The 19,441-nt window shown below is 43.7% G+C and overlaps 1 protein-coding gene across 4 annotated transcripts in view; it reads left to right on the forward strand.

Annotated features, from left to right (window-relative positions):
• NPHP3 (nephrocystin 3) overlaps window positions 1-19,441 on the forward strand; it is a 50,281-nt gene that overhangs the window by 26,525 nt on the left and 4,315 nt on the right. For 3 of the 4 annotated variants that reach the window (XM_053266479.1, XM_053266480.1, XM_053266482.1), the window contains 12 exons: window positions 157-259; window positions 2,192-2,274; window positions 3,971-4,109; window positions 5,373-5,537; window positions 6,001-6,098; window positions 6,521-6,643; window positions 8,982-9,171; window positions 9,887-10,128; window positions 11,329-11,404; window positions 12,892-13,019; window positions 15,621-15,861; window positions 17,480-17,605. In XM_053266479.1, the coding sequence (XP_053122454.1) occupies window positions 157-259; window positions 2,192-2,274; window positions 3,971-4,109; window positions 5,373-5,537; window positions 6,001-6,098; window positions 6,521-6,643; window positions 8,982-9,171; window positions 9,887-10,128; window positions 11,329-11,404; window positions 12,892-13,019; window positions 15,621-15,861; window positions 17,480-17,605 (1,714 nt within the window). The remainder of the gene's footprint in view (window positions 1-156; window positions 260-2,191; window positions 2,275-3,970; window positions 4,110-5,372; window positions 5,538-6,000; window positions 6,099-6,520; window positions 6,644-8,981; window positions 9,172-9,886; window positions 10,129-11,328; window positions 11,405-12,891; window positions 13,020-15,620; window positions 15,862-17,479; window positions 17,606-19,441) is intronic. The other variant, XM_053266481.1, reaches the window with a different exon arrangement.

Genomic DNA, 19,441 nt, shown 5'->3' on the forward strand with positions numbered 1-19,441 from the left:
ACTGTATTGATCAAAAGAGTCTTGTCATTCATAGCAGTAGTATACATACTTCAGAAATGTTGCATTAGGTTTTACACAATTCTGTTGTATTTTAATCTGTTTTTTACGCATGCAACATTGCTAGCTCAGAAAGTAATTTTTCACTCTTGCTGAAAGGCTGTGGCCAACTCTTCACCTTGATCCGTTAAACGCCAAGGATGTGAAATCTCTCATTAATGAAGAATGCAGCTGTGCAGAGGTGAAGCTGACTAAAGAACAGGTACGTCTGCTCTACATTGCTGTGGATGCTTTACCTCAGGATTTTGCAGACTCTTCTCATGCTAAGTCTCCTCAAGTCAAAATGAGACTCATGTTAGTCTCTCCAGTTGTAACAGAATTCTGAACAGGTATTTAAAGCACCATGAGGCGATTCTCACGATCGCCATGGTGGGCAGGGGCGGGGAAGGCAGTGTAAACCTTACCTTCCCCACAGACAAGCAAGGTGAAGGTGGTGGGAGCACGCTCCGCGATCCCACACAGGTAGCCCTACTCCGCGAAGCATGAAGCAGGACAGAGGGATCTAGGACCGGAACTTGTTCCAGCCTCTGGGCATCCCACAATGCACCACCCAGCACATTGGGGGATTCCCCCGTCAGACAGGCACTCTAGGCTCCCATCTCTATGTCTCCTCGGGCTGAACTCAGTCTGAAGAGACACACGATCCCTGGCAGCTGGGTTATTTAGGAGGGTTAGGTGGGCAGGAAGTGGAGGGATCCATGAGGATCCCGCCGCTTCTCATGACCAGCCTAACCCATATGCTGAAAATAATGTTGAAATTGTTGTTTGCTAAACTAAGGAGTCTTAAATGCACTCAAGCACATTGCTATTATGTGCCGGAATCTCATTGGGTAGCATCCAAAGTAAAAGTTGTGTGAGTGGAATGCTTCTACTTGTGCAGTGCAGAGGGGGTGGTTTTCAGTGATTCTCCACTTCCTCGGCAACCAGCTCCACCTGCTTGTATGATCCTGCAAATAAGATCCTGCAGGTTGAGGGACCCCCAGGAGCAGAATTTTGGAGGGGGCTGCAGAAGAAAGGAAGAATTTCTGAACAATCTCTCCTCCTTACCGCGTGAGCAAAAGCATTCTGTTCGTGCAGCTTATACTCTGGATGCTACCCATTGATATGAGTAGGTTTGCTACCCTTAACTGTAGGTGTGTGTCCCATTGGCTTCAATGGATGCCGAAAACCTTCTGTTCCAAATACATTTTAGTGCTGCTTTAAAAAAATACTTTTAAACGCTTGTATATTGAATGCTGTTGTGATGCATTATTTTGATGGAGTGTTTGATTATTCATTTCTTGTAAGCTACTTGGGTCATTTTGCTTGCAAGAGGAATAGAAATGATTTCAATACAATATGCAGATGTCTCCTTTCCAAATTCATAAGCTCAAAAGAAGGCTTAGGCAGCCAATCCTGGGCTTGGCTGCCCGTGAGAACTGCCGGGATCCACACACATACTGATGGTGCCATGGCACCAAACTCTGCGCTGAAGCCCAACTCTTAGCCAAGGGTAAGGGCACAAATGAGCCCTTAACCCGGCTGCCAGGATCGTGTATCAGCGTGGGCTACTTGCCGCTCATGCTGACACAAGGGGACCTCGAGCGCCAGTCCCCTGGGGGAATCCCCCAGTGTGCCGCGCTCGAGATAATGATTCCCGGCCTCCGAGTGATCCGCCCTGCTCCATGCTGCACGGAGCGGTGTGGATCGTGTGGGAGCGTGCTCTGCTCCCACCAAGCACAGGGCTGATCATCTGGGAGGAAGGCAAGGTTTGCAAAGCCTTCCTTCTGCCCACCCGGCAAGTCATGTGAATGGCCCCACAGACTTTCCTATACATTGCGTCAGGCCTGTAGCCAGCCTCAAAAAAGGGGTGGGTTTTTTTGCGGGGGAGTGGTGGTTTGCAGAAGTCAGGGGAGGCAGGTTATAAAATGTTCAGTGAAAACAGTCAGTGAGGCTGGGGAGGAAAGAGAATTTTTGTTGGGTGGCAGGTACACACCATGCCACCCGCTGGCTACGGACCTGCCTTGCACGCCAAACATATTTTTTCTGCATACCAGTCAATGATGTCGTTCTGTATGTTTGTGCTGTGCTTCAGCCATCGTATATGTGTCCAGTTTTCCAGTCTTTGTAAAATGTTTGTTCAAAATTACTCTAGGAGAAGAAGCTTGAGAAACTCTGCCATTCTTCTACAGCTTGCAGTGCCCTGTACAGCTCACTCTTGGGCAGAATGATAGCTAGGTAGGCTGAAAGAACATTGCGATTGCAATGCTTTGTGTGTGCTCAATTTCAAATGGATATTACGTATTGAAGAGGGACAACTTATTTATTATTATTTTTGCTTATTTATTTATTATTTTATTCTTATTTATATCTTATTTATTTATTATTTCTCTGTGTAAACTGCCCTGAGCCATTTTTGGAAGGGCAGTATAATGAATGAATGAATGTTTACTCAGTGTTGTCTGTTGCACTGGCAAGGGAAAGCATTGAGTGGGGTCATGATTGTGCTACTGAACCCGGCATATGTGAAGGCCAAAGTTCCGTCTGGGTGCTGCATGAGTAAAGGTGGTATTTACTACACATGCTTCATCTTTCAGATGGAGGTAGTTGTTGCATAAAAGTGGCTGTAGGAGGTATCTCATATATGGTTCCATGAAAATTAGAATCAGTCCTCCAGACATAACCTGCAAAAAGTGAAACCTGCTCAAGTCTTACAGTGCATTGGTGGAATTGAAATGAATTAAAATCAGTGGGGTGGGGATGGGTGGGATGCCATTGGCTTTTAATGTAAATAAATGGGAGGAGAGCTGGTCTTGTGGTAGCAAGCATGAACTGTCCTCTTTGCTAAGCAGAGCCGGCCCTTGTTTGCATTTGAATGGGAAACTACGTGTGAGCACTGTAAGATATTCCCCTTAGGGGATGGGGCCGCTCTGGGAAGAACATTTGTATACAGAAGGTTCCAAGTTCTCTCCCTGGCATCTCCAAGACAGGGCTGAGAGAGACTCCTGCTTGCAACCTTGGAGAAGCCGCTGCCAGTCTGGGTAGACAATTCTGAGCTAGACGGACCAATGGTCTGACTTGGTATAAGGCAGCTTCCTATGTTCCTGTATAGTGCAAGTTACATTTGTACACATTGACTTGGAAAGCAGTGTTGCTTTTGTCCCTCATTCATCTGCCTCTCTGCCCTGCTGTGGGCTGTGCAGCAGATTTGCATAACACCCTTGTGCTTCCTCCAGCTTAGTGGCTGATGCCAGCCTCACTCACACCAGTGCTACCTCCAGCAGTGAGGTGGTCATATCAGTATGGCCTGCAGGCCATGACATTGTGCTGGCACAGTGGCCGTAACTCTTTTCAGCGCTGTTAGTGAGAAGGCTCATAGAATTCCACTGTACAGCATTTGGAACTGTTCTTGTTTTGATTATTCTTGAATTGGGACCTGTTTGTTTATTTATTTATTTATTAAATTTATACCCCGCCCAAACTTACGTCTCTGGGCAGCTGTTGAGTTTGAGCACAATATATATCTACCTTGCTTTAGGCATTTTTGTGGTGGTAGCTTTAATTGCTTTTTATTTAAACTAACACTTCTATTTTATTTATTGATGTTTGCATGGGAAGACCCAAGCTTGATATTTTGCTGTCAAGAAGACCAACAAGATTATTGGGATATATGTACCTCACTGTTTGTCTAACTGCAAGCCAAGTTGTGGTCTCCTATTTTCCTCTTCCCTCTTCCATTAACAAAATCTGGCACACATTAATAGATATTTTCAAGCGCTGAAATGTAGCTTTTAATCATACAAAGTTTTAGTAATTGCTACATTGTGGTAAATAGTCATCCTCAGTAATTTTAAATGCATAGTTTCAGGTGACATATCGAGTTTATTGAGTTTTTTCTTTTTAAATCCTTTGTCTGGTCTCCCCCTGCCCTCAGTGCTCAAAGTGCAGAAAATATTGACGCAATCCTTCAGAAGTGTTCCCAGTGCCAAGATACAGTGTCTCTGTACAAGCTAGTTCTGGGATCCATTCAAGAATCCTTGGAAAGTGATAGAGACAGAACCCTAATGAAAGAGGTGAGCATGCCATCTAGTGGAGCTTTTTTGTGGGGGTGGGGCAGAATATGTATACTTTACTAATAAAAAATCTTGTCCATAAAGGTTAAAAGCATGGATTGGTGGAAGGCTAATAAGCTCATAGAGTCAGTTCCCAAAAGCACAATTGCATATAGAAAATTGTTTCTATCTGTGCTACTTCCAATTGACTGCCTCCTTTTCCATGGTTTTTAGGACCCATGCTAGGGGGCAAGCAACCTGAAGGCAGGACAGACTATTGATTCTGAGACCCAAATGAAACAAAGGGGTTATTCACATGACCAGGTGGCCAGGGGAGCGGGCAGGCAGGGGGGAAGGCTGCACAAAGCTTACCTCTCCTCCCCCCGCAGATCAGCCATGAAAGGTTGCTGGGAGCATGAACTGTGCTCCCAGATGATCTGCTGCTGTGCCAGGCAGTGCAGAGCTCCAAAGGTCAGAAGACGCATCCTGGCCTCCAGGTATCCCACACTGCATTGCACACCAAACACGGTGCATTGGAGGTTCCTTCAGAAGACGAATGCTCTAGGCTCCCATCTCTGTGACTCCTCGGGATAAACGTAGCCCGAGGAGGCACACAATCCCAGAGCCTGGGTTAACAGTGCGCTGGCACTGTTAACCCAGGCTAACAGCCAGGCTAAAAAGCCAGGCAAGGTGGCACTGCCCCGCTGGGATTGGGCCTGATCCCGGTGGTTCTCACACGCAGCCTAAGCCAGGCTGGGCTTCCCTAGCCTGGGTTAAGGGTTAGGCTGCGCGTGAGAACAGCCTCAACGTGTTAAATGTTTCATCATCTAGTTAGGGGCATATTTTCATTTTAAAATAGCAGCCATGTGGGACCCTGATGCAGGTCAGGAACCTGGCACAGAGGGAGGCAGTATTTAATCCTTTACTTTCATGCCGTTTTCACCCCTGAAGTGGCTGTTTAACTTCACAGGTTGCATTGCAGCAAGCAGCACCTTCAGGATCAAATAAGTGGGGAATATTCAGAGAAAGTGAAGGTTTGAACATCTCCTATCTCTGCGCCACAGTCTTGATCTGGATCCACAGTCCCCTATGCAATTGCTATTTTTATATGAAAATAAGTCCTTAGCTAGACTATAAAACATTTAACAACCTGTCCACAATTCATTGTGGCTGGGGATGATGGGAGTTGTAGTTCAGCAACACCTGGAGTACCACAGGTTGGGAACCCTTGTGGGTTAAGCAGTTGGTAAATTTATTAAAATACCCCTTGTGTTTTCTGTGTAGATTCTCTGCCTCACCAGTGTTAGCCACAATGGACTAAGTGAGTTGGAGCTGATGGAACTCTGCCCTGAACTGTCTTGGACAGTGCTGGCCTCCTTAGTTTACAGCTTGCACAAGATGTGCTTTTTGACTTACGGCTGTGGCTTGTTGAAGTTTCGGCACCTACAGGTGAGATGATCTGCTTTGGCAAAGGCCTTGTTGGAAATGGGTCACCTGCCAGTTTCTGCTCATTCTTGGCAGCTTTATGTGCAGAAAGAACTTTGCATTTAAAGGAAATGTAAATTAATATATGTAGCATCACTTCCCCCATGTACAAGCATTTTCTATTATATCTTTGAAGATCTGTGCTGCTACTTTTGTCAAAGTTTGTGTTCAAGAGGAAGAAAAATGACATACTTCAAATACTAATGGAAAATCTCTCTCACTCACTCACTCATACACACTCTCTTATTTTTCAAGTTGAACTCATCACTTTGCTGCTTCTTTTACTAGTCTCAAGTTTCAAGTTGTGCAGTCCTCAAGCATTGATTTTATCTTTTGTTTCCCCTGTGAGGCAATTCAGAGATCATCAGTTCATGTCTTGCCAGTTTGAAAGATTAATCCACGCAGTGCACCTAATGTTCTCTTTCAGGCTTGGGAAACAGTAAGGCTGGAATATATGGAAGAAGGTCAGTGCACTTTTGCTGCTTACAGAGAAAAACTGATAGACTACTTTACCACACAGCTAAGGTAAACTTCTAAGAATAAGTGAGAAACAAATATATTTGACTAATATTTCCTGTAGTTTAGTAGAATCATTAATTGTCTTATAATGCAGTGGTTAGAACAAGCTGCAAAATATGAAATTTCCACTTCAGAGCTCACCTCAGCTATGAACTCATGTGATCGTCTTGGGCAAGCCATGATCACAGGGCTACATCCTGGTTTTTGTAGGCCCCAGGCAAGAAGTCACTTCCATCTTGTTATACTGGTTTTTACAGCTCCATATCAGGCTACGGAGGCAAAAGATTTAACTGCACTGATTAAAAATGCAATATGCAAATAAGGCATTTTGCAAATTAAGTGCCATCATTTTAGCTGTGAAGAAAACAATTGCTTCCCTTTTGCCATTTTTCTCTTCCCCCTCTTTCCCTTCCCAAATCCCCCATCAGCCAAGAGAGAGTGACTTGGCGCAGTGCAGATGAACTCCCCTGGCTGTTCCAGCAACAAGGTGACAAGCAGAAATTACAGAAGTGCCTGTTGAATCTCTTTGTATCCCAGAACCTTTATAAAAGGTAAGAAAAACACTTGACCGTGCCTTTTGTTTGCCGATTCCTGTTTCCAAAGCTTAGCTTCTGAGTATGCACACAGTAATGCAGATATTCTGTATTTTGGAGACTCATAATGGTTGGTTACGGTTGCTACCGGCTCGTCTGGGGGCGACTCAAGGCCAGGCCTTCTCTGTGGCTGCCCCAGGGCTTTGGAATGTATTCCCTGTTGAAATCAGAGCTTCTCCATCTCTGATTGCTTTTTAAAAGACCCTTAAGATACACCTGTTTTCTGAGGCTTGAATCTTGGATGGAGGACTGGTGGGGTGGGAGGGCTTCTTAAACTGCTGGTGGGGAAAGCGTTATCTGCTCAAAATTGCCACTCCCATGAATGAGCTGAGTTCTCAACTGGAGGAAAAAGATATGGGTTCATACAGCCCAAAGTAGACAGGTTGTTAAATGCATCATAGTCTAACTAAGGGCTTATTTTAATATAAAAATAGGAGACTGTGGATCCCCTATTTTCATATAATTGCATAGAGGACTGTGGATCCAGATCAAGACCATGGTGCAGAGATAGGAGATGTTTAAACCTCCACATTTGATCCTGAATGTGCCACTTGCTGCAATGCAAACTGTGAGGTTAAACAGCTGCTTCAGGGAGGGGCAGTTTTGGGGGTGAAAAACACCATGAAAGTAAAGGGTTAAATACAGTCTACCTCTTTGCCAGGGTCCTGACCTGTATCAGGCTGAAGGGAGAAGCTAATAGCTCAACCCTCATGGTGGGTAGAGACCACTAGTAGAAAGAGATTCTCTAGAAAACCGCCACTGAAGAAGACTCGACAGAGTCGAAATGCATATGGCGAGAATATAGGACTCATCAGAAAATATTACATGAGACTTCACCTTGGGAATATCCACTTGGAATTCTCTCATTTTACCAGCAATATATCTTTAAAATGAACTATTGGATCCAGTCTTTTAAGTTGGACATAGAGACTATTTTAATAGGCAGACTGGTCAATTGCATAAGTTGTAATAATACTGGATCGATAAAAATAGATCTGTGCATTTCAATAAAATTTACACAAAATAATTATTAAATTAGTCTCTAATTATTATGGATAATGTTTCTTTACTACTGAAAAATGATATCCATCAAAACCAAAGTATATCATGCCAGACAGGACCCCTTCTGGAAATATATAGAAGAGGGCAAGGACCCAAAGCATGACCCTAATATTCTGAATAACATTTATTCTTGGTGAAAGTGAGTGTGCATTTGCAAAAGCTAGCTGACTTTATTCTTTATGTTTAAAACTGGCCATTTCATTGAACTAAGCTGGTGGAAATGATGCTATAATTATGTGTCTTATTCCATAATATGATACCTACTTGTCATTGTAGTTTGATAAAAATAATAAAACATTTGAAAAACTCTAAATAAATAAATATGCAAACCCATTTGTGTGTATAGAAAGAGGGTGTCTTTCTTTACCTTTTCTTAACAGCAGATCCTTGTCCTTTGCTGGAGACCACAACTGAAATCCTGGCTTGCCGTGCTACACAGAAGGTTGCTCCTTATAATGCAGAGACTTTGTACTACTTTGGATAATGGCCTCCAGTTGCTGGAGAGTACAGGAGAACCCCTGTATCTGTGGGGCTTCTGTTCCTTGCTACTACCATGGATAACAGAACTGTGGCTACCGAGTCATTGAGGCTATGGGACTCAGGGGGTTAGGTTCCTGGAAGGCAAAAAGCAACCCCCCCCCCCAGGGTTTAAAATGCTGAAACATGTGAAATATTGTATTGTGCCATGCTCTCCAGGTGTCCAGCAGTGCCCCCCAAAATCTGGGTTTTCCCCACAAAAAATTGCAGAGTGTTTTTTTTAAAAGACAAGCGAGCCACAAAATGGCTCTTCTCCACAAAATGGCAGCTGGAAATGACCTCTGAGGTCACTTCTAGTCACCCTTAGCCCGCGGATACATGGAATTAAGCATTTTTTTGCTGCCTACTGCCCATATGCTGAGGTCAGGTGTCAATTACCCGACTGGATACGCGAAACCGCAGATGCTCTATCTGCTAATGGTGAAGTTCTCTAATTTGAAGATAATGTTAAGAGCTTGATTTTTTCCATCAGAGCAGGCATGGACTGCTCGCTTGTAGAGATGAGCAGATCTTTGTAGAAGTTGTCAAATGAAGATGAACTTACCTGGCTGCTCTAGCAACGATGGGTCAAGAGTAACATATGCAAATGCCTATTCAATATCTTAGTACCTGAAGGATCTTTATAAAATGAGTGTAGTTTTTTGCATTGTGATTTGCTCCTTTGAACTCACCATTAAATGTATTGTCTTGCTTAAAGGGGCCATTTTGCAGAGCTGCTAAGCTACTGGCAGCTTCTTGGAAAAGAGAAGAGCTCCATGGCAGCAGAATATTTTAACTCTTTGAAGCTATATGAGAAAAACTGTGAGGGAGAGGCAAGCATGATCTCTCTGGCTGATCTTTACGAGACTCTGGGACGATTTCTTAAAGACCTAGGCCTTCTCAGTCAGGTGAGTGCAATGGCAAGGTAAAGAACATATTCCAGTCTTTTAGCTCCTTCATTGTCCCATGTGTGGTATCTTGTGCAGAACTGGATCTCTGGAGAATTTTAGTTTTCATCTTAAACACTAAACAAACCCTAAGAGAATTTAAAGAGATCTTCTTTGCCATGAGCCCTACCCGCCACTGAGATCATCTGGAGAGGTTCATCTGCAGTCTGGTGGCTACTCATGGACAGGCCTTCTCCATAGGCTACCCCAAGACTTTAGAATGTGCTCCCTGCTGAAATCTTTATAAGATTTCATCTCCGACAACTTTTTAAAAGGCAGTTAAAACATATTTGTTCAGCCAGGCTTTTAATCCGACTTACAGTTGTGAACATTGTGTTCAATTTTAAATTATTTTAATTTCTTAACATTTTAATTTTGTTTTAATTTGTACTGTTCTATTGTAAACCACCCAGAGACATACGTTTTGGGCGGTATATAAATATGTTGAATAAATTAAGCAAGCAAGCAAGCTAGAGTCTCTCTCTTAGCTATGAAGATTAGTTTGAAAGCCTGCAAAGAACACTCCAGGGAAAGGAGTGTTTGTGTCCTTGTGTTTTCTTTACCATCGATCCCACTTGCTGTCTTTTCAGACAAAGACCTTTCCCAGTTCTGAACCTGAGATTGTTTCACAGCACCGCTCTCTCCCCTCCCTCCCCTTTCAAAATTTTCTTGGTAGGCGATTGCTCCTTTGCAGCGCTCCTTAGAGATTCGAGAGACTGCCCTTGATCCAGATCATCCCAGAGTCGCCCAGTCACTCCATCAGTTAGCAGGTGTTTATGTGCAGTGGAAGAAGTTTGGCAACGCTGAGCAGTTATATAAGCAAGCTCTCGAAATCTCTGAAAACGCTTATGGAACTGAACACCCCAGGGTTGCTCGTGAACTCGATGCTCTTGCCACATTATACCAGAAACAGAACAAGTAAGGAGAAAGTGATTTCCCCTGCTCTAGGTTTGTCAAGGAAGCTGTTTTGGAGTGGTGGCGGCCATTTGTTCATAGGCACTTGGGTTGGAAAATAGGCACCTCTGTGGAAAGAGGAAATCTGGGTTTGAGGATACTGGGGGAAGGATGTTATTGACGTTCTCAGATTAGGGGAAAGTTGCCTCCATGTGTCCCCACCATTGAGCAGAAAGGTATGGGAAGGTTAGGGTAAAATTAATTTAGTGTATCTTAATGAAAATTGGGGAGCGATGGGATAGGAGCTAGATGTGAATTTGGGGGGGAATTCACATCAGTCTCCTATACCACTCCTCCCTAATTTCCATGCAGCCTTAGGGAAGAGGAAAGCACTGTTAAGGTGCAAATAGCCCTGAGCCAGGTGCAAATAGCAAATAGCTAAGGTGCAAATAGCCCTGATAGCAAATAGTTAAGGTGCAAATAGCCCTGATGACCTATGTGGTCATCAGCACTATGCTGATGACCATATCTTATGTTTCTTTTTTAGATTGTGAGGGGATAGGAAGCCATTTGATTGAGTGGGTGAGTGGGTGGGTGGTTGGGTGAGTGAGTGAGTGAGTCATTCATTCATTCATTCATTCATTCATTCATTTATTAGTAAACCACTTTGGGAACGTTTGTTGAAAAGCGGTATATAAATATTCGTCGTATTCATGTGCATCTTTAAGGGTCAAGGCAAGAGGCACTGTAAATTACATTTTAAGGATCAATTTTCATTTGGTTCCACTGATGATTGATTCTGCATAAGGACCAGTTTCAGAAACAGCCTACACAAGGTGGAACTGCATCGACATGCCATGGTGCACAGGAGGTCACTTATGATCTGGGCAACTACAATATACAGATGTCCTATCACCCAAATTCTGCAATTTTTCAACTTCAAAAGGAGGTTGAAAGAAAGAAAAGCAGAAATGTAGAGAAACTATGCAACTCTATGTACATACATAGAAGTTGCTGGTGACTTCCTGTGTGTAGTGGTGGACCAGTAGAAATCTTCCTCCCACGGAGGAATAGGTAACCCAATGCTACCTATTACTGGGACAGTCCTGACTGTACTTTTCTCATAAAATTGCAGCCTAAGAATCAATATCTCCTGATGCGGTGGGATAGGATTCTATTTCCCTACTAAAAGTTAGCCAATTGTATCTGCACCATTCATTTTAGATATGAACAAGCTGAACATCTAAGGAAAAAATCCTTCAAAATTCAACAGAAAGCGGTGAGGCGAAAAGGCAGTCTGGTAAGTTACTGTTGCATCCTCAGATGGCTCTTGCTGTTTTTCAGAGTGTTTTTCATAAGCAACCCCAACAATGGCTATTAGTCTGGGATGTATCACTTGCAGGTAGAAAGAGATCATTAAATTGAATGGCCATTCTACTCAAAGTAGTTTAATTCAACTTACAAATTTCTGAATTGCAAATTGACTTAAAGGTTAAACCACTTTGGGAACTTTTGTTGCAAAGCGGTGTATAAATAGTCACTGGACCGGGTCTCACGATCAGTGAGACCTGGTTTTAATGAGTGAGCGGGAAGAGAGCCCTGGGCGGCTGGATCGGCCGCCCACACGATGGTCGGCCCCGAGACGGAGCCGGTGGGGGGAGCGGGGTCCGCGTGGCCCCTGCAAGCCCCAGTATGCCCTGCGCGAGCATGCAGGGCATAAAGTAAAGGTAAAGTTGAGTCGGTGTCAACTCCTGGCAACCACAGAGCCCTGTGGTTGTCTTTGGTAGAATATAGGAGAGGTTTACCATTGCCTCCTCCCGCACAGTGTGAGATGATGCCTTTCAGCATCTTCCTATATCGCTGCTGCCCGATATAGGTGTTTCCCATAGTCTGGAAAACATACCAGTGGGGATTCAAACCGGCAACCTCTGTCTTGCTAGTCATGTCATTTCCCTGCTTGACAAATCCCAGGTGGCAGGGAACCAGGACACCTAGAAATTTAACCGTGGTGACTAGACCAGGATATTCAGAGGTAGAATTACCTAATAAAATCTTTCTTTGTCCCAGGCAGCCCTTTTCCTGTTCTAAGTATGTTACTTGTAAAGAGGATAAAGAGAAGCTCATTTATTCCCCCCCTCCACAATGTCCATCACTAAGTCCGGTAATTAAGTGTCCATTGTCTGGCACGTAAATTATTAAGCTGGCTCTTAGATCCAAATAAAACTTGTCCAGCCCTGCACAGAATTACAGATATTTCCATAAACCTTCTGGGCATATATCTAGCAATGACTCTGCCCATTGTGTTGCCTTTCCCCCCTTTTAGTCTGAAGTTTTTGATTAAAAATAACAAAAGAAGTAATGACTGTGTTTGAAGCAAAATCTCTGTTCACCATAGACTTTTTATTCTGCTCTTTAAAACAAACAAAAAACTGGATGGGCTCACTTCTTGAGAAACTTCTGCCTGCTTTACAAGCCCATTTTTGTGTTACTTCTCCATTGATTTTGAAGCACTGTGACAAACTAGGGAAGGGCTTTTCACTCAGTGGTAGGGTGTATGCTTTGCAGAAAGTGCTATCCCTGGCATAGACATTGCAGATGAAAAAGGAGAATTGGCCCAGAAGCAGCTTGCCACAGTGATGAGTGGAGGCTACCACCGCCCTGCACTTGTTTTGAAAACTTAAAATGATGCTGAGGCCTCACCTCCAGGAACGTCCTTTTTGTTTTTTGGTGTGATTTTTCAGTTTTAGACCTCCAATGTAAAATAGATTTCCCTTTGTCGTGATCTAGTATGGGTTTGCCCTTCTTCGCCAACGAGCCCTGCAGCTAGAAGAACTCACTTTGGGGAAAGATACGTCTGATAATGCTCGGACACTCAATGAGCTTGGAGTTCTCTACTACCTCCAAAATAATCTTGAGTAAGTTGTGATTATCTAACTATCTGCACTGACTCCTTTCTTTTAGATGTAAAAGTCATTTGGAGAGTTGCCACCCAGAGATCTTGCGTTTTGGACAGCATAGAAATGTATAAATTAAATTAAATTAAGAATGAATGAATGAATGTGAGCCAAATGTGATCAAGTCCATTCTTGTGGCAGTACTCCATTTGGAATTAATAACTCCAAACAGCTTCATAGTATGTGCATCACCCAGCTGTTTCCAGAGCTCCGGCACTGCGGGCAACCAAAAAGTGAGGTATGACTGACTCCTTTCGCCTCCTACCTCACTTTCTGCCTGGATAGCGGATCTGGGTTATCCACGTCTGCAACTGCTGGACCAGGAGGCCTCCCGGTGGCCCAGACAACACAGACTGCTTGAGTAAATTTCCTCCTACCCAAGCAGCCTGTGTCGTGTGAACAACCTCAGTATGTGAAATAGCCCCAGGTCACAAAAGAGAGCTTCATGTTGTTCAGTTTGTTTATTTATTTACATTAATTTATATCCCGCTCATCCTCTGAGGAGCTCAGAGTGGTGTACATGCTTATTTTTCTCCTCACAGCAACCCTGTGAGATAGGTTAGGCTGAGAGATACATGACTGGCCCAGAGTCACCCAGTGAATTTCATGGTTGAATGGGGATTCGAACTCGGATGTTCCTGGTCCTAGTCCAACACTCTAACCACTATGCTATGCTGGCTCTAAAGTGAAACCCAATTTTACAGTCTACCCTACTTTATTTTGTGTAGAGGATTTATACCCTGCCTTTCAACCGAATGTTCCTCAAGGTGGCTTACAATGGATTGCAGTAATAATAATCATTTTTTAAAACAAACAACCCCCCTACCCCTCCACACACAGACACAGCTTAGCAGCTCTTGTCAATGGAGAGGCCAGAAGGTGCTTCTCTTTGTTTTTGGCGCCCTTGGGCAACTGACAGTTGAAGCAGAATGTTTTTTTCTGGCAGGCAGTGGGAAAGCAGGCGACATGCAGGTGCCTTTCCTCCCGCCGCCTCCTCTGGCCAATGAATGGGGCTAGTGCCCCCACATATTTCCTGGAAGACAGAGGGTGTAATCTCTGAGTGGCCCTTAACCTTCTGGCCCTATCCACCCCCAGCACAGTACCTCCAGTGACTGTTGCTGGTGTCTATCTAAGGTTTCTTTTTAGATTATGAGCCCTTTGGGGACATGGATCCATCTTGTTTGTGTGTTTGTTTATTTCTCTATGTAAACCACTTTGGAAACGTTTGTTGAAAAGCGGTATATAAATATTTGTTGTTGTTGCTGGCAGAGGCAGGTGGAGCAGAAGGCAGAGTATACCTTTAACTGTTCCTTGTGGTGACCCCTCAAATGGCCACAAGCGCATCAGCCTATAGAGTGGTGGGGGTGGGACATGCGGCTCATTGGCTGTGCAAAATGCCGGGCATTAAAAGGATGCCAGGTGTTCAGATACTCTGCCTTCTGCTCTGCCTACTCCAGCTGCCATGGCAGAGGCCACTTCCCTCTGCTTCCACTGTTCCAAGGCAACTATCCATGTGCAGATGACATAGTGATCTTGTATGGTTGGCGATCAGGATCTGTTGGCCACTCTCGCCCCATTCCAGATCTGCCTGCTGTTCACATTACAATAGGGCTGCACAACTTTGGTCCCACAGCTGTTGTTGGACTGCAACTCCCATAATCCCCAACCATAGTGGCCAATAGTCAGGGATGATGGGAGTTGTAGTCCAACAACCACTGGAGGGCTGAAGTTGTGTAGTCTTGCGTTACAATATGGGCTTAAATGTACAGGACTCATCCATTCATTCTCCACCTTGCGTCGATAGTAGGAGTTAGGTTTATGCACATTGTGGCGTCCAACCCATAGACACTGGATATGTTTGAGGCCAGCATCCCAGAGGGTGGGGCCGTTTAGGGCAATCCGGTTCCTTTTTGCTAACTACATAGAGATAGTTTCTTTGTATTTGGCTTCAGGGTGGTTCCTGCGTGCAAATGCTTTTGATTTTTGATAAAATTAAAAGATGTATTTCTGGGAAGCTTTGTATCATGTTTGAGCAGGCACAGGTCCTGAATTAATTAGTGATGCAAATATGGGAGTGGCAATCTCCATGTTTGCCTGGTTCATATATTGAGTTTGCTATCATGTCTGCATATGTAGTGTGGGACACTGGAGTTTGCTCATGTGTGGTGCAAACTGTCTTGCAAACGTAGTTGGGTAGAATTTTTTGGTTGTCTTATGACTAGAATTGGCAAAGTGAAACATTAATGGCTTTGAAATCAAATTGTGCCATATTGCAGCACTGCTCAAACAAGGATGCAAAACTCTTTTGAAAAACAGTGGCTGTGCCCTCTAGTTAGTGGTACAGTCATTCCCTTCAATCTAAACCTTGCCTAAACCTTAATGAATGTGCTGCTTCTCTGTGGGGACTGACTACATTCCTTGCAATGCTGGGTTTTTAGTTTCTTCACAGCAGACTAATGTTTCTGTTACAATTGATTTGCCTTCCCAAAGTATATGTTAGTAGCATCTTTAAGTGGCTCTGGCAATATGCACAGATCTATTTATGTGTGAACTTGCTTCTAGGACAGCAGAGCTTTTCCTAAAGCGCTCCCTGGAAATGAGAGAACGGGTTCTTGGACCCGACCATCCGGATTGTGCCCAGTCTTTGAATAATCTAGCAGCTCTCAACAATGAGAAGAAGCACTATGAGAAGGCAGAGGAGCTGTACGAAAGGGCCCTCAACATCAGGAAGCGGGCACTGGCACCGGACCACCCCTCTCTGGCTTACACTGTGAAACACCTTGCCATACTCTACAAAAAGTTGGTAAGAGACTATGTGAGATGCGCATGTATTTTGTGTCCCTCATTTTAAGTGTTGTTGGAAGCCCACATCTAGTTAAGTGCTTCTTAAATGACTAAGGTGCTCTGTAAAACCATTACGGTAATCACAGAAGGGTGCTCTTTCCAGAGCAAATAGTTGCAAATGCCAAATTAAAACTCCACCTTCTCACTGATGCAACTATTTCGGGAAGTGTTGGTTGAAAGAAGGTCACTGTTCCTGTGTGTGCACATGCCCGATAAAGTACCGTCAAGACAATCTAATTCAGGATCACTCCTTACATTACTGCTGCCCTGTGAGAAGCCCTTTGACTGGTTTCCATCTAAGGGTTGCTCCACATGATGATTCACTTATGAGAACCATATACCACGTGGTTTGCCCACAAGGTTTGGCAAGCACCTGCGCTGCTACCACCAACTATTTATCAGTTAATTTTTTATACTGCCTTTCATTAAAACAATCTCAAAGTGGTTTACAAAACATTTAAAACAATATAGGACTATAAAACAGTTACAATAAAAATTGGAATATAAAATATAATATACAATAGGACCACAAAATACAAAGCAGCAGTAACAAAAATAACACTCTCATAAAAAGCCTACATATCTGGTCTTCATTCTTTTGGTTTGTGGGGACTGGGATGAGCTGATTTTGGACTGTGTCTGATCAAGGGAAGGGGCAAGGTTTCATCTTCAATTAAATATTCTCAAAGTAAGAGTAATACAAACAGAGCAACAAAACAACATAATATCAACAAGACAAAGTTCTTGATTTTTAAGAAGTTTTTCTCAACAGTAGGAAACATTTTGAAATACTGTACTACAGATCTGGAGTACTGTATAGTTTTGGTCAGTGAATCTGAAGAAGGATTTTGTAGAACTGGAAAAGGTACAGAAGAGGGCAATCAAGATGATCAGGGGCTGGAGCACCTTCCTTGTGAGGCTAGGCTATAGCATCTGGGGCTCTTTACTTTGGAAAAGAGGCAACTAGGGGGAGATATGATCGAGGTGTATACAATTGTGCATGGACTGGAGAGAGTGGACAGAGACAAATTTTTCTCCCTCTCTCACAACATTAGAACATTAGGGGCCATCCCATGAAACTGAAGGTCAGGAAATTTAGGACCGACAAGAGGAAGTACTTTTTCACACCGCACATAATTAATCTATGGAATTGTTTGCCATGGGATGTGGTGATGGCCACCAGTTTGGATGGCTTTAAAGGGAGCTTAGACAAATTCACTGACAGTCTATCAATGCCTACTAGGCTGGTGGCTAGTGGCTATAGGCCACCTGCAGCCTCAGAGGCAAGATACCTCTCAATACCAGTTGCAGGGGAGCAATAGCAAGAGAGAGGGTATGCCCTCACCTCTGGCCTGTGACCTTTTCAGATGCATCTGGTGAACCACTGTGGGAAACAGGATGATGGACTAGATAGGCCTTGGGGCATGATTCAGCAGGGCTGTTCTCATGTTCTTATGTAAATCGGCTCGAAGATGCATTTAGGATTGTAGCCATCATTGCATGCCTAAATGAGCTAAATTCTCTGACTGGGCAAACCCACAGTTTCTAGCAAGTGCAAAATTTGCTTTTTTTCCTAGGGAAAACTTGACAAAGCTGTGCCTCTATATGAGTTGGCTGTTGAAATCAGGCAGAAATCTTTTGGTCCAAAGCATCCGAGTGTGGCCACTGCTTTGGTGAACCTGGCAGTTCTTTATTGTCAAATGGTAGGTTTCTTCTTTCCTTTGGTCTTTTTTTTTTTTTAATTTTATACACAGCGTACCGTGACGTGTGCAGTCTTCTCTACACCCCTACCTTGATTCCACACGATCACTTCTTCCTCCTTCTACCTAGCACAACCGAAAATTGGGAGCGCACACAGCTCCCATACCTGGGTGGAACATAGTTTTTGCTTGTGTGAATGACCTCATTGACTTAAAATAAAGTTGAAGTGCTTCTTGCCTTAAGATGAATTGAATAGGTCAACTGCTAACCAAGTGTAGCTCTTGATTGCTTTTCTTAGTTAGACCTGTTTAGGGAAGTCTACCAGCATGGTGGTTAGCAAAACACAGGTGAGGAGCACATCTGTTTTATGGAAGCTCACTAACTGAGATCCATAAATGTCAGTTGGGCTTACAGGCCAGCCTCTCTATGGAGCTGGCACCAAGCTGCGTCTGCCTCCCTACCTCTCAAGTCCACATGTGCACAGGGTTTAAGGGAGAGGATGGTTTTTTCTCACTTGCAGAAGTTTGGATAAGAAATGGTGGAAGTCTCTCCCACTGTTTCTTATCTCCTTCTTCAGTCTGTGTAGCCCTAGAGAGAGCTGAAGGAAGAGGTCATGAGCCACTAGGCATCCTCCTCAATAGAGACCTGGGACACTTCACATTGGCAAGTGCATTTGCGATTTATTTATTTGATATACTGAATTGGTACACTGCCCATCAACAGTAGAGGATCCAGCAGTCAAGAAATACGCCTCAGACTAGCACTTGGTATGTTAGCAATGAAGGCCTTGGAAAGGATATTTCGATGCCGTGACATATCTATACCTACAAAGATTAGAATCATTCGGACAAGGGTTTTCCCCATGTCACTCTATGGATGCGAAAGCTGGACTTTGAAGAAGCAAGCTAGAAATTTTGGTGCTTTTGAACTTTGGTGCTGGAGAAGACTTTTGAGGATACCGTGGACAGCCAGGAAAACAAACAAATAGATCATAGAACAAATCAATCCAGCATTTTCACTAGAGGCACAAATGACCAGGCTCAAACTATCATACTTTGGACACATTATGTGAAAACTCAGCTCCCTTGAGAAATCCATAATGCTGGGAAAAGTTGAAGGAAAGAGAAGAGGATGATCAGCAGCAAGGTGGATGGACTCGATTACGACAACAATGAATGCACCACTGAGAGACCTTAAAGCCCAAGTTGAAGACTGATCATTCTGGAGAGAATCTATCTTTGTGGTCGCTAAGAGCTGACACTGACTTGACAACACTTAATCAAGCAATCAGTCAATCAATACTGCCCCAAACTTGCGTCTCTGAACAGTTTACAACAAACAACTTAATAAAAACAATTACAACATGAAAACAGTTTAAAACAAATTCACATTAAAATCTAGTTAAAAGCTTGGGTAAGCAGATGTATTCTAAGCATATTCTTTTAAAATGTTTGAGATAGGGAGACTATATCTTTAGCAGGGAGTGCATTCCAAAGCCTCAGGATGGCAACAGAGAAGACCCATCCCTAAGTAGTCAGTGATGAGCTAAGATAAGATGAGCCAGTGGCAACTGAACCTCCCCAGATGATCTCAATAGGCAGCAGGTCTCATAACAAAGAATGCCTTGTCCTAAATACCCTGGATCTAAGCTGTTTAGGGCTTTATTGGTTGTAAACAGCACTTTGTATTTTGCCCGGAAACATATTGGTAGCCAGGGTAGTTCTTTTCATATAGGTGTAATATGGTCTCTTCGAGATGATTCAGAGACCAACCTAGCTGCCTCATTGTGCACCAATTGCAGTTTCTGGACTATGTACAAAGGCAGCCCCACACCGAAC

This window comes from Hemicordylus capensis, chromosome 6, assembly GCF_027244095.1.
Source record: "Hemicordylus capensis ecotype Gifberg chromosome 6, rHemCap1.1.pri, whole genome shotgun sequence".
Taxonomy (NCBI): Eukaryota; Metazoa; Chordata; class Lepidosauria; order Squamata; family Cordylidae; genus Hemicordylus; species Hemicordylus capensis.